The 22,749-nt window shown below is 36.9% G+C and overlaps 1 protein-coding gene across 1 annotated transcript in view; it reads right to left on the minus strand.

The window, feature by feature from the left end:
- Positions 1–1,524: 1,524 nt before the first annotated feature.
- The window catches only part of CUL1 (cullin 1), a 54,194-nt gene continuing 32,969 nt past the window's right edge, over positions 1,525–22,749 (minus strand). Inside the window, exons 8-22 of the mRNA XM_064443812.1 lie at positions 19,734–19,896; positions 15,950–16,080; positions 13,431–13,538; positions 13,237–13,343; positions 12,111–12,159; positions 11,398–11,529; positions 10,746–10,863; positions 9,653–9,729; positions 8,799–8,930; positions 7,322–7,414; positions 5,948–5,995; positions 5,771–5,853; positions 3,815–3,920; positions 2,968–3,081; positions 1,525–2,080 (exon numbers count right to left, since the gene is read on the minus strand). Of these exons, the coding sequence (XP_064299882.1) occupies positions 2,000–2,080; positions 2,968–3,081; positions 3,815–3,920; positions 5,771–5,853; positions 5,948–5,995; positions 7,322–7,414; positions 8,799–8,930; positions 9,653–9,729; positions 10,746–10,863; positions 11,398–11,529; positions 12,111–12,159; positions 13,237–13,343; positions 13,431–13,538; positions 15,950–16,080; positions 19,734–19,896 (1,542 nt within the window). The 3' untranslated portion in view covers positions 1,525–1,999. The remainder of the gene's footprint in view (positions 2,081–2,967; positions 3,082–3,814; positions 3,921–5,770; positions 5,854–5,947; positions 5,996–7,321; positions 7,415–8,798; positions 8,931–9,652; positions 9,730–10,745; positions 10,864–11,397; positions 11,530–12,110; positions 12,160–13,236; positions 13,344–13,430; positions 13,539–15,949; positions 16,081–19,733; positions 19,897–22,749) is intronic.

A 22,749-nucleotide genomic window follows, 5' to 3' on the forward strand; every position in this document is an offset into this window, starting at 1 on the left:
GGAGGCTCCAACTTACTGGCCCTGCAATGAAGAGAGCATGGAAGCAGGCAGCATGGCTTTGGCTCAAGTACAGCGGTCAGCTCCCAGATGCCAGCATGCTCTGTGATGGCCCGAGTAAGAAACTAAGAATTCATACCCCTCATCTTACTCATCAGGAGGAAAAAAAAGTCCAAAACTAAAACTTTTTTCCTCCCTGCTTGAATAAAGCTGGATTAACAGCAGATGGGTTTTAAAAATAGAGCTCTGCAAGAGACAGCATACAAAGAGTAAGCAATGCTGCTTTAGCCAGCAATGGGTTAAGGCCAGGCTTTGAGAGGCAGCTCAGAGCAAGTTATTTCTGGCCCTCCACACGTGATAATCATTCAGCCTGCTGCTTCTGTCACCATACCACTCTTACATCCTGCTACAAAAAACCTACTAGCACCAAAGCTTTCTGCTAGAAGGGTTTACAAAAACAACACACAAAACAGCATCTTAACAAAAAAGGCAGTTTGAAAATTGAACAGCAAGGTGCTCCTATTACCCATGCTGGCCATCTTTAGTGGAATTAAAGTTTTTTTGGAATAGGAATAGCAACCATGCAAAAATCTCAAGTGGGGAACAAGACTCCCCCCCATTTTCCAGACCAGTTTGGATCACATATAATACTGCTCCACAATTCAAGCTGGGAGTCTGTTTTTTAAAAACAAACACCCAGAAAAACCCTAGACATTTTTGTAGATCACAGCCCAACTGTTAACCATGAGAAATTAGTTTCCCTCAGAAAAACAGTATCAACACAGAAGCCTGGCTCCCTTTTCTCCATGCCAAAACAAACGCTGAACAAATTACAAATTCTAAGGGGGGAAAAAGGGTTTGGCTGCAGAAGTTAGTTTCTTTTCACCATCAGATACAGAAAATAAAAATCACCAAAACTGAGGCCTGTGAGGATATTGCTTGTAACATGTGGGAAAGCTAATACTCATTTCACATGTATCAATGAACACAAAACATTGTGAGAAGATTGGAAAAAAGCCTGGTCAATCAATGTATGTGTAGTAACACTCAAACATTTTAATACCCATTACAGGTTGCATTTAACCAGAATTAATCTTTAGGAAGAACACCCTCAATTTTCTGGTTTAGTCAAAGAAATGGGTAGCTTAAGCCTTATCTGTTCAGGGCAGTATTTAGGCAAGTGTGGTACATCTTGCAGCACGCTGAAACAATATTAAAGCCAGCTCCAATTTCAGACAACCAAGTATTGCCACATATATTCTAAGTATTTTCTATTCTGCCTATCTTGTGAAATCATCACAACTTTTTCTTCTCAAAATGTAGCCATTTCCTCTTAAAAAAAGAATTAACATGCACATTTGATAATAGATGCCAATTAATTTCTTCAGAGAACAAAATGTGCTTAAATCACCAGAAAACATGGAAAAGGAAGAAAAGCAAAACAAATTTCTGTATTTTTCATAACCATTATACCTTTTATTTACATTTAGAAAGATAAGTCATGAAACTTAAAACAATAAAACCAAATGCAACTTGTACAGAAATCTTTTAATTTGTTTTTTTACTTATCACACATTAAAAAATGAAACACACTATACAAATGGTTTTTCATAGCAGATTACACATGGGTCCATTCAGACTCGCTCTCAAAGTGCTGCCAACATTTATAACTGCTGCCTGTTATGGCAGCTGTTTATCATATAGCCAATGTATTGATTTAAATGCAGTAGCATGCAACCCTTAAAGAAGGGTCTGATTCCTTTCTGTTCTTAAATTAGGTTAAATGGCATTGGTGTCCATATTTACATACTTGAAATGTATCAATCCTGAGCAGTTCTGATGTAAATCTGAGACTGGCTGATGGGAGTCCTGGTCTCAGTTATTAAAAAGGGAGGTCCAAATGGCAGCAGGGTAGCTGCTATGAAGTTCCGTTGCTTTCATTCTTTCCATCACATACCTATTTGCCGAGTGTCACACAGTCAAGTAATTGCTAATAAAAACGTTAGGCCAAGTAACTGTAGGTGTCCTTCTCACCATCTACGCGTTCCAAGTACTCCTTCTCAATCAGAATGTCAATGCATTTCTGTGGGAGAAACAAAGGTAAGTGCGGGACACTGGCGGAAAGCTACAAACTGAACAATTTTGGCTATTGAATGTCATACCAAGTAGAGGATGGGAGTAGGCAAAGGGCACAAACCACGGCAATTTGCTCTCCCATTTCTGACCACACCCAAGCAGAGGACTTCACTAATCCACTAAACTGAATTATGCTTACTTGATGCCATTCCAGGGTAGTGACTGGGAGATAACTGATCATCAGTTGCTGAGCAACTTTATAGTAAGACAGCACATAAAGAGTTAAACCAAGATGCTTACTGTAGTATTACTAAAGATAGCAGTTGCAGTAACTAGCTGCCTGTGTCATGACTCAACTGGGTGCATCTCTTTCATCACTGGTGCCAGTTTATGCAACTGCTCTCCACTGCCTGGGTTTTGCCCCACCTATCCCCTTGGTTGTGGATGTAAAAACCCACCAGTGGGACCATTAAGCAAACTGAAGAGGAAACCAGAATTAAATACAATGTGCCCCCTCTGCAACATTTTTATTCTAGAATAGATCAGAAAACTCTTCCACTGAGCTGGCCCACAAGCAGCGGTACTCCCACAGCTGGGAGAGCAGGAATAAAAGGTAAGTCTAGAGCAGAGGATGCTGTAAGCTGGCACTGATCTGAAAAGATTCAATCAAGCTACTATTTTACCACTACCAACAATACGAAACACACATATGACCATTAAGAGAACTACAGTATTTCTGATGAAAATATTTCCTACTTATTTACAACCCATAAAACCTGTCCTTACCCATCCCATCTCCTTAGCTTCCCTTTTTAATTCAGAAGCATGTATTTTGTCTAGATACATCCTCTTTACCTCCTGAAACACAGGTTCAGAGATGTGGTTCTCACATACCTTAATTACTGGAACTCGTGGCTTGAACCTTGAGGACAGCTGCGTTAGCACTTCTCCAAGCAGTTGCTGGTGTTTCAGAACCTTCCTCATTTTCATGATTCTCACAATAGCAGCCTGCACAGCAAAGTTGGAAAGGTATGCTTAGGAACAAACTACTTGTCCTTCTGGATAAAGCCATTTTACTTCCCTCATGTCTGCTAGCGCAGAAGCATCATCACAGCAAACTGGAGTACCAGATGGGGAGAAGCATGCCTGCAAATGCCAACTACTCACACAGACTTTAAGAACTCAAGATTCTACACAGCATAGTTGTCAGAAGTGGTTGACACATGAATTTTAAGAACCACTGTGATCACAGTCAGTCATAACAATAGTACCAATTGGTACCAAGAGCAACATTAAACTACTTACATAACAGAAAGCTGCCTTTGTATGTTTAACCTTACTGTGATGGTCTCTTAGGAGTAATTTGTATTTCCTTCCCCTGCTCCTCTGCTTCAAGTGGATTCCAAATGAACTGACACAAAAACACTGTCAAGTTCATACTCCCTAGGTACTACTAGTTTTCATCCAGGACAGAAGTCTGGTGAGTGTGTGCCTCTGTGGAATATGGTATCAGAACAAACATGAAGAACAGTGTCCTATCATGCCTTTCCATAATTTCTATTACAGACTCTAATAGCCTTTAAGAGTATTGTAAATACATTCTTGGCTCCACCACAGTGCACTGCAATGGCATGTTGTCTTTTAACAAAAATTAAGCAAACCCCACAGTAAGCTTAATTAAAGGATTACAAAGCTATAATTCTAAGTTCATAGCATGGCAGAATTCTGCAATACAAGTCACCTGGATCAGTAGTTTCCTATCTTCCTCTATATTTTTGTGTGTAGTTTCTTGCTCCTGCTTCTGTTCAGTCTTCATTGGCACATTTATGTTTACCCTTAATTTTTTGCTGTTAAGAAAAACAAAAATTAACAGTTAGCCTGTTTAGAAACCAATCAAACAAACAAAAAACCCCCAAATAAAACGCAGCTCCAAAATAAAAGCCACACCACCACAATTACTTTACAACAAAAGGGGACTTCGGGACTTGTGAAAAAAAAAACGCAACCAACCAAAAAAAACTAGAATGCCTTGCTGGTGGTTGCTCATGTATTTCATGAATTACTGAATCCAACCTAGTGATCTCTTAGGTAAAATCAGTGCTGCACAATTACACTATATTTGAAAAATTTCTATGTTTTAGAAAGAACCTTCCAGTCAGTGAATGGGACAAAGCCAGCCAGTGGAAATGTAATCACCCTTCTGACTTACAGATTGGATCCTGACCATAATGTGGAAAAATCAATTTTTCTGCAAAGCTGAATTCTGCCTTTCTTTCACATGGTCCCCAGTGCCCATGGTTGTGCTAGGGTGAGCCCACGAGCCACATGTGACCGCTCTCAAGACAAGGTGCTGTGCCAAAAGTGGGGAAAGAGCCTCAGCACCAGGGAGCGTGGGGCAGTGCTCAGCCCATTGGCTGCACTGGGGAATGCTGCAGTGGAGAGGGCATCTGTTATTTATTTAGCATATAGTCTTCTGCATCATAAATAGGGAACCACAGAGCAGCAATGCTGAGCTGTTTCCATCACTGCATTAACATAACTGACCATGAATTCTCAAACCTTTAATTATTGGTCAAGGAGGGAAGAAAGAATGAGGTACAAGGAAAGGTTTTAAAATGTTTCTGGCACTTGAGATCTTATCTTCAGGAAGTACTGAACTCCTCACGGAATTTATGTGTGTTTATGTCTGTGCTCTGCTAAGCATGATAAAAAGTCACCACAGTACTGTGAACAGCTTAAAATATATGAACACTTGTTGTGGTTCATCCCCAGTCAGCAACTAAACACCACACAGCCACTCACCCACTCCCCCCACCCCTTTGGGATGGGGGAGAGAATCAGAAAAGCAAAAAACCGTGTGGGTTAAGAACAGTTTAATAATTATAATAATAAAAAGGGAAAAAGGAAAAAAAGCCAAAAAAGCAAACAATACCTCACCACCCGCTGACCAATGCTGCCCATCCCCAAGCCGTGATTGCTGCTTCCCTCCCCTGGCCAGCTCCTCCCAGTTAACATACTGGGCATGACATTACATGATACAGAATACCCCTTTGGCCAGTTTGAATCTGCTCTCTTAGCTGTGCCCCCTCCCTTCCTGGCTTCTTGTGCACCCAGCAGAGCATGGGAAGCTAGAAAAGTCCTTGACTAGTATAAGCACTACCCAGCAAAAACTAGAACATCGGTGTGTTATCAACATTATTTTCATACTAAGTCCAAAGCCAGCACTATGCCAGCTGCAGTGAAAAAAACTCTATCCCAGCTAAAACCATGACAACACTGAAAGCAACACTGGTTAAAGTAGGTAATAAACACTACTGAAAATCATGTTTATTAAGTTTCCAAATCACTACATACTCTGAAGTTCTAAAATGAGCCTGCTGATCTTCTCATGTTATCTTTAGTGGATGAACATTTAAGACTTTGATCTTTGCTGGTCACTGTACATTACTGCAACCTTATAAGGCCTTGACGGACTTTATAACAAAGCCAAAGTCAAGATAGCTGAAATCTTACTCATCCTCCCCTACTAGCTAACCCTCTCCTTTAAAGCTAGTACATTCTGGATCTATATTTGAATTGGCACTTGAACCCTGGAGCTTTCATCCCAGGTATATAAGATTTTACCCAAATTTTGAAAACAGAGAAGGATGCTACCCATTATACATAAGTGATGTAAGTTGTTAAAGTTTTTCCTTACTTTTTATAACCAAGAAACAGTTTTATTAAAGTATCTGGTTTTAACTCCACCTCATCAACATTTGCGTTTTCATCTTCCAAAACCTGGAAGAAATAAATAAAATAAGCAAATAAACAAATATTCATTAATAAATTTTGCTGAATGGTAAGCATGTCATAAAAAAGCAAGAGTACTTACAAGCAATTTTGATTTCAAGAGTATCTGTAGAACTTGTGCCAAGATATCCTACAAAATTACAGAAAATATTATCAGTGCAGACAGACAGCACTTTTCTCTAACTCAAAAATACTTCAACAAGTATACACATATTTAGACTCAGAACTAGTAAGAGTGCAGAACACTGCAAAATGCGTGGGGAAAAAAAAAGCAGTAAAAATGTAGTTCACAGAAATAAAAAATAGTAAGACCCTTTCTGGGTGTCAGGACACATTCCCCTTGCAGTCAGACAAATAACAAAATTCTTTAGAAGAACTAATTCCAAACAACAGATCTTTCCAGTTGGTTTTAGGAGCTATTTTGCAAGCAGATTTGTAAGTGTATAAAAACATTTTTCCCGAACCATGCAAATACAGATACTATGGCAAGGTTAAACCTCAGAAAGCAAACACCCTCTGCTTTCTGATTAATGTATTTTTCTCTTCTTGCTTATATCAGGGATCTGTTCTGGTTATTGTCACTGGTTGGTCACCCAGATGGCTCCACTACTGTCAATGTTCTGTGCAGGCTTGCAAAGCTGCTATTTTACCACAGTGAAAATCTTCTGGGTTTCAAGCAGTTAGCTTTCAGCTGTACGAGGAGTTTTATTCTGGTCCAACCATAATCTGAGCCAAATATTTTTTATATATATGTATATAAATATATATATCTCTGCAAACAGCATCTATAATAAATGGCAACCACATAAGACTTCTGGGTTTGCTGTAAACCATCTTCAGCTGTAACTTTCTAGATGTGCATTTCTAGAAGTAAAGATCTCACTGACTAGCAATTGCCTAACTTTCCAGAAGTCCCACCAGACTTGACTCAAACTTACTAGTAAAGGACACAGATGCCAAATAAAACGTGGGCCATAAAAGTCTACTCAGAAAGATAAGGAGAGAACCTTTTCCACAAGACACTGAGCCAATGAAACTGCAGATTTTACTATATTTATGTATATAAGCCTCAAGATGTAAAGAACAGATGTGCAGATCAATAACTTAGAAAAAACGCTGTTTTTCTTAGAATGCTGTCTTTTAATATTAAAATGTACATAGTGAAACACTGAAAAAGTTACTACCAGAGCTCAGCAGGAAGCTAGACAATTCACTCTAGTCGTGAACAGGAGTACATACACACTAAAAGTTCATCAGAAGACTAGTTAGTTTTGATTACAGGAAAGTAAACCAGGAAACTAAGTTGACCAAGAGCAGACCGCATCTGTCTCCTCCAGGACAGAAACCAACTCTGGCTTCAAGCATGTCTAATCCCAATTTCTTGCAATAGCAGACACAGCCCTGAAGACCAAAAGACTTGTGAACAAGAGAGTGGTAAAATGTGCAAAGTCACTACCATTTTTATTTGGGTACTGTCTGTCAGCTGCTGCACGGTATAGGCATCTTCTGTGTTGTACTGCAGTAAAATTGCCATCTGGAATGTGGATGCCTAACAGATCCAAAAAAAAAAGAAAATGAAGGGGAGAGGGGGGAAATCAGAAAATGAGAATGTTTGTTAACATACTTTCTGAATGTGAACAGCCTGAAATCCACCAGTTAAACACGTACTGGAATATTCGGACAACAGAGAACAGCCAACTAGTGCTAATCATTACACAATACAGAAAAATCTAATGTTACTTATACAACCAGAACTCTACCTTCCAGCATTATTTAAACATAAACCCTAAGATTATGATCATTTAATTAGCTGCAGGCACTTAATCAAATCTTCTATTATGGTGTCGATGCCGTATCTTTCTACTTGCTAATATAATTTTAAATTATTTTCCTCTATCATTCCCTGACTCTTACCCATTTAATCTTCATTAAAACCTACACTTACTACTGACATCATATGTCATTATGTGACATGTGAGTCATGTTCATCTCACAACCCTCCCAATTCCAGCAGAATAATGAAACCAAATTTATGAAGTGGCAGCTATCAGTGGCTTATTCATGTCTATCACCACAGGGTTAACATAAGTTCATGACAAGTTCAAAGTCTGAGATTATCTTGTTTCTTCTCACTGTTGTGAACTCCGCTCCTCTACTTTTTGAGAGAAAGCAGACAGGGAAGTATAGGAAGCATGAGATCTTACACAAAGAGGTCTCACACAACACAGTTCAACACCTGTTGTAAAGCATTCCATTTTCTAAGTCAACTTTCTTTAAAAACATAGACCTCAAGTATCAGTACGGAAAGTAAATCAAACGTATAATAAAGTTTCTATTAATCATAACACCAACAACCATCTGGGGAAGGCTAACATTTACGTTCATTTCAGTAATACAGAGATCTGTAGCCATCAGCTCTTGCATCTGTGCTTTGCTTTCTTTAAAGACAGTAGCATTATTCACAGGAATAAAGCTAATGAATGCATGTAAGCATCGTAAAGAGTAGCTAAACATATGTGTGTGTATACACATGAATGTGCACACACATTCATCCTAATTAAGGAACCGAATGATTTGAAATACTTAACTGCGATACATCATTATATACTGGTAATGAATTCTATTATCTATATCTCTATTATCTATATATAATTATCTATTACAGTTAGCTTGTATGCAGGCACAGGTATTCACATGAACTCCACTACTTCAACATTGACACATTTCACCATTTGAAACACATATCTCTGCACAATGGTCCTTTAAAGTAAGGAAAAGCAATTATCTCCAAATGACAATTAAAGCGGCTGAGTAGCTCATCCTAATAACGTAAGAGCAGTGGAGCAGAGTATGAACACGTCTTTCAAATGACCAGCTGCATCCAGTCTGAATGCAATCATCAGGGGTTACTACTGGTATGTCATTATCCTTACCTGTAATGTGTATCTATTTTTGAAACAGTTGGTAACCAGTTCCCCTTTGGACAGCTGATACAACCATGTTAATTTTCTTCCACTATGACGACTGGCATAAAATGCAGTAAATCTCTGATAGCTCCGTTCTAACTGTATAAAAACAAAGAATATTATTTACCTTCATCTACCATTACTAGAACACACTCTGGAACCAACAAAGGCAAATCAAATCTGATCACCCTTGACTGCCAGGTATCTGAGTAAGACAAACAGAAATCCAAAGTATTCAAGACTGGATGAAAATTTCCTTTTGCTATGAGTTTCCCCTCTACAGTGTCATTAACAATACAAACCTAACAAGCATTTAAGTTCCATTCTTCCTTTGATGATACATTAAGTAAGGCTAGAAAAGGCGATTTCTTTTAACCACCTTCATCCTCCAGGTACTTCTTTCTCATGTTAAGTATTCATGTCTTGTTTATTCTGGATAAGCACTCAACAGAAAACTAACACTTATAAAACCTAAAGATTTTACTGAACAGAGCCAAAGCAACAGCAAGAAAAAGTTTCTTAAATAAACATACACAGAAAAACACATTAACAAATATTTGCTTCAGTTGCTGTTGAATGTTTTGAAGAAAGATTCATTAACCAGGGTCTTTCCACAGGAGAAGACAGTTGTATCTTTCACACATTTCCCTCCTAGTACCTCACTTATCTTGTTCCAAATATCCTCCAGCCAAATAGGCAAACACCAGAGACACTTCCAGTGCTCTCTGGCACATAAAAAGCAGGAGGAGACACAAGCCTTGTAAAACACATTTGTCACATGATCATTCCATGTTCAGATGAACCAAGTGCAAGCACCTCACCTCAGATGGCAGAGCAAACGTGCAGGACTGCTGGAACGGCCACGATCCAGAACTTAGCACCTGGATGCTGAAATCCACTGAAAGAGAAGTGAAGGGGCTGAGCTGCATTATCCCCCTTGGTCCCACTCCCTCTTCAAACACGCAATCCCAGTTCTAACACACACAAGAAATGGTTCTGCCTTTTGCTCAAACTAACAAGGGGAAAAAATCGTTAAGCAGTATATTTTTTTTATTCAGACCACAAACCAAGGGAATTCATGTAAGATGTCACTGAAGTTAGAGAGCTTTAGATTTACTGTGACAGTCACTCAGTTTTCTCTTGTTTTACAGGTTTCTATCCCCACAAACAAACTTCTCTTTTAACATGCAAGTGTAAAAATTGTAAGCGTTCATTTTCAGGTGTAATTAAAACTTATCACTCCACAGTACACAGCTGCAAGAATAAACATTTCACATTTATACTCGTAAGGCATTTTGGGCAAGTCACCAAGTATAGAAAAACTAGAGTAAAATTTAAGCCTGACAATGAACAACTCTAAATTTAATCCAACAAATAATTATAAATTCCTTAAAGAATTTGTTTCAACATGCTTCAATGAAAAAAATGTTTCTGTATAAAAAAAGTGAAAGGGATGGCTAAAAACCTGAAACACAATATCCTTTTTCCTTAATACTTTTACACCAGTATGAACTTAAGCCATGTTGTGCTCAGAATCAAAACCGTTTAAAGAAAAACATCTTTCAAAAAGAAAAACTCCACACACAAAAAAAGCCACAAAAAAAGAGAAACAAAAAACCCAACAAACAAAAAAAACCCCAAAAAGACCAGATTCAACTTAATTACATACCTAAACATGAGCTGCAAAATCAGGAGGAGGCTACCCATAACAGAAGATACAAAGTGCTATTAGAAGACAAAGTACAGACCTAAAAGGCTAATTTAAAAATCCTAGCTATCTTGGTCAAAATAATACTAACTCTAACATCTGGGGATATGATGTCTAAATCAAATACTTCCCTCATACAGTTAGTTCTGTAGAAATAAGAGGAAACTGTACTACTCAGCAGTAACTTAGGTAAATGTGTTACTTACAATCTAACGGTTCTGAATTGGTCAGGTGCTTTTTAAATTGCTCATTCAAGTCCTTGCTTACACCAATATCTTGGAACATCCGCTGCAGCTTGGAGGTGTACTCAAAACCACAAGCTTGCTGTATTTTAAAAGCACAGATATGTCAGCAAGATACATTTTAGACATTAGAGAATGAGAAGAACAAAGTCTTGGAGCCTATTTTCTTAAAAGAAAATGTATAAAGTTCAGTGTTTCCCTTACTCAAAGTACTGATCCCAACTAGACATGCCCTTGAACTGTCATCAAAAACTGAAGAAAACTGTTTAAAAATGAAGCAAAACACACAATAAAACAGACTACTAAAAGAGTATTAGATCATATTTTGCTTGACCCTGAATGAATCTGAATGGTTAATGAAATCAAGCAACTTTTCAGCAGTCATTCCTTGGATAATTACATCCATGTCATTCATTTGGATAAGAATAATTAAGCTTAACTCCCTTGGACAGACAGACATATCCTAGGAGGTTAAAAAAAAAAAAAAGAAGAACTAGGTTGTATATTTTCCTATTGTACATAAAACAATGAACTGAGAGTACATATATCAATGCTTTCCAAGGCAGCCTGAAGACCTGCAATAGAGTAGATCATGGGACAGTCACAGAATACTCACTTTTAGTTTAGAGATCATGCTTGCCTCAGCATCATCACTAGCACTGTTCTGATGTACAAGTCTTTTTGCCAGCATTTTAGCATAGAATTTTTGAAACACGTCTTTATCCTCAATGTACTTGAAGACAACCATCTGGAAAAACCAAGATAATTTGTAAGAAAAACCCTGTTTAAACATTTGTCTTGAAAAAGCTATAGCAGTAGCTACTTCATTTGCACTTAAATTTTTAAGGGCAGGGTTTTTTGGCTTTGGGGTTTTTTTTGGGGGTGGGGGGTGGTAGTATTTGTTTTAAATGTGGATACTAGTTTGAACAGATTAATGGACAGACTTATATATGAATAAATATGTAGTGTGTATATGTAATTATACAAAAACATATTGTAGAAGTTATAGATATTGTATGTGTATATAAAAATTAAGTGAAAGCATAAATTCAATTTAGCCACTTTAAATCTGCTGCAAAGGGTTTGGGGTTTTGCTGTTGTTGGTTTTTTTTTGTTCTGTTTTTTTGTTTGTTTGGTTTTGTTTTGTTTTTAATTAAAAGAATACAACCAGCCACACGCAGATTAATTTTAATACTGAAAAGCTGAAATATTAAGTAATGAAACGAAACATACAAAATAAAAGGTTTTCTCTCATCTGACTCGTGGCAATTGAATATTACTATCTTTCAAAGCTTACATGGAAGAGAACTGTATTTATAGAAATCTTACCACTTGATTGAGTGTATCTTCCAACTCTGCTTCTTCTGGATTCTTTGAGCTGCAATTAAAGCAGTACACTATTAATTAGTGCCAAAACTGCTCAATTAAAACAACATACGGATTCATATGGAAATTTCATAAATAAAGGAACAGACCGAGTAGTTCTGGCATCAAAGACTCTTTAGAGATGAAACAGTGTAATGAAATGAACACTCCTCTTCACTACTCCATGATTTTTAAGCAATAGTTGAAGTCCTGAACCATGAATTGCTTGGGACTTCCTGATAGCTTGGTATTTCTCAGGATTTATGGGCTTAAACAGGGATCTCTCTCTTCCTGCCTTTTTTCTGCCAATAAGTGCTATCTTCACTTCTTATCTTAGATAGTACAGTGAAAAGAAAACAGCTCAGAGAGCTGGGTGAGAGCTCAGGTGGCACCACATTGTTTTCCTCCATATCATGCTCCAAATCTACCCTACAGAAAGCCAGGACTTATAATAATATATCCTCTGCTAAAGGAAGGAGGTGATGAGGAAGGGAACAGTGAGCAAGTTGTTCTGGTTTTGGGTTGTTTGGTGGCGTTTTTTTTCCTCCCCCCAATGCTGCCAGAAGTTTCCAGTGACAAAACTGACACCAATCCAGTATGAACTGATACCAACTCAATGTATGAGCTGCTGAATCATTTGAAGCCAAATACCTTAATTAAATTATGAACTACGAGAGGTTAGAAAGCAGTTTTTGTCCTCCTCGATTTCTACCCAGATGGAAGAAGATAGAGAAAACAACAGGAGGAAAGCAAGAGTTTTGGAAAAGGGGAATGTGTGTCTCTTCTTTACAACACATAACACAACTCAAATTTTGGGGATAAAAAACCTCCTTCTGTTTTATTAAAAACATAGAACTTAGTTTCCTATAAGGAAAGAGACCTTAGATCTTTCATTATTTCCCCCCCTTCTTTAAAAAAGAAAACTCCATATAATCTTTAGGAACTTCCCTATTGAAATTACTGTATTCAGAATTTAGTATAATTAATTTTTATTGAAATGTTAAGTTCTGTTTCTGAAGACACAATATAAAACTAAAACCTTTTAAAACAAAAGCCAACCTGAAATAATAATTTGTCTTTGAAGACGTACCTTTTCTTTAGTAAAGAGTCACAGTATCGTGCCAGTAGCTCTGGGGATTTACTGGATGATTGAGCCATTTTTGTCACTGCATTATTATTTATAAATCGACCACAAGCCTATAAATCACAAAAGACAGTAAAATTTTGGGAGATGAAACACTAAATAGAAAAGAATATTCACCATACGCCACTACATATACTTACTTTATCTAGTGCAGCCACAAAGCCAGCATCATTGTTGAATGCAGACATGACTAAAGCATTGTATTTCTTATGGACATCCAACACTGTCTGTACATACATTTTTGGATCCTGCAATAAAGACAGATTTTTTTTGCAACCCATTGAGTTTCTGCTTTCTGCTTCCTCTGAAATGGAGCTACTCACTCACCTAAGCAAATTTTTATGGGAAAGTCGACAAAGTGTTAGAAATATTTTAAAGGTAGAATAGTATCCAGACTAGTTTAGGTCTGCACAGGACTGACCTACATTAGCCCAAGCTTTCATTTACAGCAACCAGAGTGCAGAGCGTACTATATTATATACTACAAAAGACGACAAAACCACTTACTCAACCACTGTAAGCATTTCCAAGAGGGACATTTTCAAAGGCACAAGCTTAATTCAAATCAGACCTGAGACAGTTGGACAATCATGAAATAGCAGTTGCTATAGAAGAAACACTTGAAAATATCTCCATAGCAAGTATGTAACAGGTGTATCCCCAATAGGTACAACTTAGTACATAAACCTCATTGTTGACAGTTCTTAAAAATTACATGCTCAACACCCAGTGGCAATCAAATGCCAATAACCATCAAGTTTACGGCACTCACAGACTGAGTCCTACACGCGATTACTGATCTCTGCATCTCAATAAAGATGGAGTGGAGTTAAAGTAGGAACAGTGATGGGCAACTAAAACACCAGGCAGACAGGGCAGTTACTATACAACAGACTAAAAAGGCCAGAAGTCTTCAACATGGAGATCAGAAGTTTGAAAGGGCATATGACCAAGGTTTACAAAATCAGGAGGATGACTAAAAAGATGAACCATCACTAAAAGCCACATTTTGTAACTACGGTGCACTTGATGAAAGTGATAGGAAACAAGTTTAAGATGGATAAAGAGTATCTTTACATATAAGGTAGTAGGCTTCTGGAACTTGCTGCCACATGAGGCTGTGGGACGCAGATAATATCAGGAGGTTCAAGAACAAATTAGACAAACTCATGGACAACATGTCCATAAATACAAACTGAAAGGACTGGCCATGGAAGTACTCCTGTGACATTCCTATCGTAAGAGTTCTGGATGTTGGCAACAAATGCAAAACATGGGCAGGGTTGTATCAGGATCCTGAAGAACATCTCCTGTTGCTACTAAAGACAGACATAAACTACATGGACCACTGACCTAGTGCTGTACTTGAGATAAAGAGCTGAGATTACTGAGAACCTCCCAGAAAAGAAATTCCAGTGGACTTGAAGGACATTCAGAAAAGCATCTACTGATTACAAGCGTTCAAAAAAAAAAAAAACCCATAACCAAAGGCACAAAAAGCAGTAATCTGCTGACTGAAGAGCAGTCTCGTTAATATAGTTCATGAGGTCTAGAGTACAATTCATTCTGCAGTAAAAATCTAAAATAGGTCAGATGTGTCATGCTGGTACAACTACTTCCCTCCGCTGACTACAGAGAAACTGAGAAGCATTTGCTCAGATGATTATCTGTTTAGACACAGTACACAAGTGAAGTTAGGCAGAATTGATCCTACTTAAGTGTGACAGAGAGCTAACAAGGCAATGATGAATAGCAATACAGTGGTGTGAAGGATATTGGAGGAAGAGGCAAGATGGTTCTCAGGGGAGACAGACAGAGATAGTATTATGAAAACGAAGAACAAACCTATGGGGAAAAAAAAAGGAACAAGGGAGAAAGACGAAAGACAAAGAAACAAGAGTGTTGTGATCAGGAAGAGTTCTGTAAATGATTGGAATCAAAAGAACTAATACGTACAAATTTCAGGCTTCCCCTCTCTCAAAGATGGACTAATTCCTGGAGAAAGAGCTTTCATTTTTTCTGGGAAATTCTTCAAGGCCTAAGTACAAAGAAACTCAAGAGCAATGACCACTAGGTGGATGTGTCAACCATAGAGCACATCTGATTTCACAATTTAAGGTGACATCTACAAATGAAGCTGAAGATTCCTGAACTTCATGATTCATAAAAGATCAACACTGCTAAAAAGCTATGCACTTGAAAGTATAGAAGTAAACAACAGACACTACACACATGTAAGACATTTTAATCTGTGCTAAAAAAAAGTTTTTACTGTTCTCCATGTAGTTATTACAGATAACTGCTTTAATGGTTACCAGAGTATGAAGCTATTTCAAGAATATCTGAGGTAACAGGTTAAAATTAACTCTGTCAAAAATCAAAGTTAAACCCCATTTTAAATAAAATGGCATCCTGACAGAGAGCAAAAACTCAGAAGGAAAACCCACAACAAACCCTCAAAGTTCAAAGAGCAATAACACAGTGATGCGACTGTTGTCTTAAGCCTACTGTCAACATTTGTGAATTGCCTAGTCCTCACAAATCAAACTAGTGAGAGGGAAGACATATGAAACTGGAAATCATATCAAGAAGCATTCACCTGCCTCTACTGTAAAAATGGCAGCCACCACACACAGACTTATTTTGAAGGGATACTTGCATTTAGAGCAGCTTCTCCACATTTCTCAATTGCAGCTAGACCCTGATTATGAATATGGGTTTCCAAAAGTTTTTTCAGCTCTCCAAGGCCATCCTGGATTCGAGATACAAGATTATACATGCGTCCCAAGTCTGGAAAAAAAAAAATAAAAAGGGAAAGCCAACATCTCCCATTTGTACTAGCTATGACTAATTTCTCATTTACAAGTTGCTGATAGGAGTTAAACATCTGTCATCAACAAAAACATAGGTGCAATTGCTCTTGTAAAAAGCCAGAAGAAACTACACCAAAAAATTATACAGTATAGCAAATCTTTGCTCTGACCTGGAAAGCTAAGATTAGTTAAAGAGAAAACCACCTGTTAAATACTAAGATCTGTTTTACCTTCACAATGCTACATTAAATCAAGAAGAAAAACCCCTGCCTAAATTATGGAAATATATTTACTTTCAATTTCTAGTTTTCAAAAATTTAAAGGAGGTGTCATGATTTAAAAATGGAGTTAAAACCCTCTTAGTCAGATGACATTTTTAAGTGTTACCATAAATTAGGACTGCTGGCTGTGCTAAGAGTACAATGATCTCCTCCTTACCACTTGTCCTTTAAATCTTACTCTGAACAGGACAGTTCTCAGAGATCTAACATTACCTGTAGCCTTTTGATATTAACACTTCTACTTGGGGCAGCATCAGTGGTAGCAGCTGGAAATTTAAGGCAAAATCTTATGTGTTGATATGACCTTAGAGGATAAATTGAAACATTATAAACCAAATTTCATCCAATAAAGCACTGTCAGTAAAGTTACCTCTTAAACAATAGTAGAAATAATTGTATCTCAAGGAAGTAAAAGGTCCCAAAAAACATTACCACAAACAAACTAAAAAAGTAAAATTAATTGGATGTCATTTCATGTATGTTAAAGCATTTTATTAAAATCTCACCAGTTTTCAGCCAAGACTTTCAAAAAATCAATTAGTAATTTTGAAAGGTCTAATATTGAAGAGAGTTTTGGGTTTGCTATTTTTATTGTTATTTCATTTTCAACAGGGCAGACGCTTTGTACTCCCTGAGTGCAGAAGTTGGGTTTTTCATGGTGTGTTTTGTTTTTTGTGGTGTTTTTTTGTTGTTTTTTTTTTTTTTTTAAAAGCAAACTTTAATATGGCTATAAACCAGGTACACAAACTCACTAGTTAGTTCTCATAATCTTGCCCTCACTGAACAGGCACTCAAGAGAAACAGTAAACAACCAAATTAGTTACTGTAAACTAAGGAGAATATGTCACCTGGCTGAATCCATCTTAAGTTTGTCAGCTGCATCTAGCATTTCTAAAGTGTAAGGACTTCTCTGAAGTGTTTATGAACAATTTATTACCACCTGAGGATTACCAGATTAAATAAAACAGATCAAGCAACTGTAGCACTACCTAACTCTGAAATACAACACACACAACTTGATGTCTTTAATGCTGAAGCAATGACACCTCTATTCAGACCTGTTTCCATATAATGCTTTCCATTCCATAGAACTTTGGCAAGCTTAAACTTTTGGATTTGAAAAGCAAACATTTTTTCTCTCTGAAAACCACATTTGCAACCTTACATTAAACTTCTATAACAATGTAAGAATGCTGGGGTTTTCAACCTACAAAATTTTAGAAAAAAAAAAAAAGAGTAGGAAAATAATGCCATGTATATATATAATAAGCTGCTGCTAGGTCCACAAATAAGGGTTCACAGGTTGGTCTACCAGGATGTCTGTATTTGGTGAAATATGGAAGAGGTGCTACCAAAGCCTCAAGGAAGATTTGTATGGTAACTCCACCTAAATCATTACAGCCTGCTCCCAGTAAACATATTTATTTCCTATAGGTATCACACCGACGTGACTAGGTAACACATGACAAATGTGCCCCACAACCTTTATAACTAGTTGCACAATGAGATTAAAAAATTACAGAACACCAACAGGAGTGGCCTGTAATACAATATGCTTAAGATACTTCACATGGGAGGACCTCAAAACCAGTGTGCTTTCAAGAGCAAAGCAATAAAGATCTTAAGAGCAAGATTTTCTTATAAGTTTAGGATAGTCTACAGTAGGCTATTTTAGTATATTACAAATTTGACAGTTAACTGATTATAGTAATTGAAGAATGATTTCTCAAAAAATCTTTCAAAAGAAATGTTCCTAATCTTGAGACTTCATGAAACTTAAAAAGGGCCAGGGAACTACTGTAATTTGCAAAAGTGAAGCCCAATTATAGAAAAGAAAAACCAGACATTTTTAAATGCCTAATTAATCTTAGAAATAACCCAAATGAAAGTAAAACCAAAAAACATATAACAAGACGGTGCCCATAACACAAGGTGGTACTTTTCCTTTTTTTACCCCAACAAACTTACGGAATTGCATCACTGTGGTAAGTGATTGTACTAAAGGCTCACATAACCCATGAGCTTGATTAAGTAAGAGGAAAAAGAAAAGCCTGGGAAAGCCTCCTGAGTCCAGAAAAATGTTCTTGTTTGTGCTATTACTATTTCTATTGTCAGAGGACACTTATAAAGTCATCTTACTAGTCAACACCCAACTGCATCAAAATCTTTTCCCATTACAGAGTAAATAAATTTATTTACAAACATAACATCTGACTCTTAAAACACAAGTACAGGATAAAAATCTTCTACATTTGAAACAGGTAACTTCTGACCTACTAATTGTGCTGAACTGCTCTTTTCAACATTGAAGCATCTCTTAGTTATTAACATGATGATTATTATAATTATTCATAGTTGCTCTTTTGAGGTTGATATATAGACAGAGTCATAGCTGTAAGTCACAGCTCTCAAATGAACAGTATCATCAACAGTAATTTAATCATAGTATCTCTTCAAATTCTGTCACTTTCTTAAAAGCAGGATTTCAGCTATAGAGCTTTACCTTGCCTTGCTATGTAGATCTAATTAATTCCCCAACAGGAAAATAAGAAACACCATTCATCCTTGTCATCTCTATGATGCAGAGCAATTATTTGGCCCTAGTTTTGATTGTTATTTTATGCTAAGTGTTAACTCCTGAATAAACTCACAAAACCCAATTCAGTTGACAATTCCTTGAAGATACTTGAACTCTCTGATAATCTTTACTTATTTTAAAGGAACCGCTGAAGAAGTCTTTATTCTATGTGTTCTCTATGAAGGTATAAAATTGATCCATTAGTGGCACTTAAGACTCGTTTTTCACAGCTAAAATTATCTCATAAATTAGTAGTTTCCACCCTTTCCTTGTGCTCTATATGCAGTTTAATATATTCTATATGCTCTATTTTAGAAGCTCCTTGTTTGCTTCTATTTCTTTCTTAACCTTTCCTACACATACTTCTAGACAGCTTGGATTTTAAAATTCTCATTGCTGACTCATGAAAGATCCATGGATTAAATTAAAACAGCTAATATGACTACTGATCTGGTTTTGTCTCACATCTCTCTCATGCAAGCCTCAGCTCCTGCTGGAAGGATGGCTCAAGTGCTCTTGAAGCTCTTCCAGTCACGTTAAGAGAAATCAAAATTAGTGGTGTTTTGCCTTAATATCAGGGATCAGAATTGGCTTCTTGAGGCAACATCCTCAGCCGCCCCAATGTAATAAAAAGCTGCTTGTCAATCAGTTTAGTGTATATCTTCTCTCTAATTCCTCAACAAACTACATTTAGTATCACCAGAATTTACATTATTCACAAATCATTAGGGAGGAGCTCTAAGCCTAAAACCAATGTTTGAATCTCCTTACCTTCATTTTTGTCAGCATCCAACAAATTCTGAAACTCTGTATGAAATATCTCCAGGTGTTTTTCAATAAGTACTTGCTCACATTTTCGTGCTAACTCATCTTGTGTACTCTCATGGAGATATACCTGAACTCTACGTTGTTCCTCAAGAAGGCGAGCTTCAGCCTACAGAACAGAGATATAAATGTGAATCCTGTATGGATGGCAGAACAGAAATCCAACAATAGAAAACAGATGACTATTTAGAAAATTCATCTAGAAAACTACAACAACAACAAAGTCAAACCTCTCACTAATGTAGTGTTATGGTCCACCTACCTAAGCAGTTATTTTTCTGGGAATTATAATATACATATGGATTCAATGTTTATGTTGATGATAATATTATATACTGTTTAAGTGGGTGAGGAGAATCACAGCAAGATTGTTTTGTCTGTTGTTTCCGAATCAGAAATTTACAGATGGAAATCTGCTGAGAAAAAGAGAAAGCTGCTGACATGAGATGCTAGCAGTTTTAGCATCAGCAAGCTCTCCAGCTACAGAGGTAGTCTTGTTTAAGACAAACATCAATATATTTCATGCCTCCACAAAACTAAAAGGCAGAAAACTACAATTTAACAGTATGCCCATGACCAATTTATTTGAATGTTCTCATCTACATTCTTACACAGAAAACCTTCCCAATAATCTACAATCGTTTAAATTATACTAGCATTTCGTTTGGCATATGAAATCCTGCATATGTAGGACATATGTAGGACAAAACAAAATTCTAGACGTCGCTCAAGGAACAGTACTTTGGCCAAAGTGTGAAACTGAAGTTATTTATATAACAATTACCTCTAGTTTGTTTGTAGGAATGTTAAAGATTCACTTTACAAGCCATCTTAATTGCAGCACATTACTAAGGATTAAGTGTATCCCCTTATCAGTCCAAATTATTTAAATTATTAATGTAACCAAGAGAAGGAAATTAAATTAATGCATTTTCCTAGTATTTTAGAATATCAACTAAGCATGAAAGATCATATTATAGACAACAACAAAAAAATATTTCACTGCAAGAACACTGCATCATACACAGATGGCTTTAAATAATCTCTGCCATCGTGAGCTTCACTACTTTCTGTAATAGTTTTGCACTTAGCTCTTCTGAAATAGTCCAGGATTACTGTCTCCTAGGGCTAAAGCAGTACAGGTCAAACTATGGGAAACAAAATCAGTTTGGGAAGGAATATAAGCTCATGCTTCAGAGTACTTGCCAATTTCTTACCAGTAAGGAATAACAATTGACTTCCTTAATGACAGCATACAGCAGCAAGTCTTTCTGATGAACACTGGAAACTGGAATCAGACTAGTAGGACTACTTATCTTCGGTTTAACCAATTCTGTATTTCTGTAGTTCAGGAATTCTGCCACTTCTAATGCTGCTGCTTAAAATAACCTCAGACCTTCACTTTTAATGTTAACAGTCAACTCTCACTTTAACTATTTTCATGAAGAAAATAAACATTCACTCTGACTTCAAATTTGCTTATACTCTCTCTCTTTTTATGTTCTTATAATTCCATTTTCCTTTTAGAGTCATATTTCACAAACAAGGGAAAAATAATTAGTTCACACAACAGTATCTTTGGCTGTTCTAACAGATCAAAAATTCAGTTTGAGATTTTATTTCAATGGACAGTCTTAAGAAATACTGACCTTTTTCCCTACAGCACATCAGGCCATGCCAGCTTTACTCATGAGTTCTGGCCTGAGAAGAAAAATTCACAATCCTTCTAAACTCATTAAGTTTGCCTATACAACTACATACACATATCCTAATTCTAAGATTTCATTGAGTATTCTATAAGAAGCAACCAGAATTCTACTATATCACAGTAACACTGATGTTATGCTGGTGTGCACTAAGGTACTCCAAAACATTTCTATTTGGTTTTATTTTGCGTGCTATTTATCCCCACTTGGAACTCAATGCACAGTGCTTCAGTGAGAAAGTCAAGTATGCGTACTAATAGCATATTACTTCATTCGTAGTTCACACCTCCAACAGATGACTTTTAAGACCTCCTTATCACTAGCACGCTGTGTGACTGCTGGACAGCTTGCAGCTTTTCACATCAGTCTCATTTAAGGTGTTTTGTAACATAAAATAACCCTAATTCCAGCACTATCTGAGTACTGATTATGGGGAGCGCTACTCTGTTCCAGGCATTTAAGTGGCATGCAAGATTACAATAGCCAAACCAAAAAAAAGCAATTAAGAAGCTTACAAAACTGCCTTGTTATGTTTAAGTAAAAAAGGTTAAGAATTCCTTACACATAATGAAGCAAGATAAAACTGAAGGACAAACCTATCTGAATTTCAAATTAATAGTTCTGAAAACTTACATGACCTCTCTTGATCTCTCCAGCAGAGTGTGCAGACTAGAGAGATCAGACATTTTATTCCAGTGAACCAGCTTTTAGCTTCAATTCGTAAGTTTTCCCTTTCCATTAGGTCACATCTCTTAGTTTGTATCATTTTGCAAGCTCTGATCATATTTACTGAGAGTCCAATACACATCTTTTTCAGCTGCATCCGTTAAATCCCGGGAAATGAGTAATGAAAACAGTTTCTAGTTCAGTTTGGTTTCAGTGTATGAACATTATCTGTAAGGGCTGTCTTGGCATGTCCAAATAGTTTGTATACATCACTAGTACATGCATTTGAGCAGAGATTTGAGGCTACTTTCTTCTGCCCTCTGCTAACTTTATGTGTTTTCAGATTCAACATCAGCTTCAAACAAAGTCGCCTTATTGTGGATATTGAAGTCTTGAAGATTATCTGGGGGACTAAGAAGTTCTTTCTACTTGCCACTTATCTCTAGTTCTTGAAGTAGCAATGACCTTCAGACAGCTTTTTACTGTCCTGTACCAAGGAAGCCTCAATGAGCCAGTCATTCAGTTTATGAATGACTGAAATTCCCTTACTCTGTTTTTATATATATTTTAGAATGAAAGTAAAGAGGAGA

This window comes from Phalacrocorax carbo, chromosome 2 (genome assembly GCF_963921805.1).
Source record: "Phalacrocorax carbo chromosome 2, bPhaCar2.1, whole genome shotgun sequence".
NCBI lineage: Eukaryota > Metazoa > Chordata > Aves > Suliformes > Phalacrocoracidae > Phalacrocorax > Phalacrocorax carbo.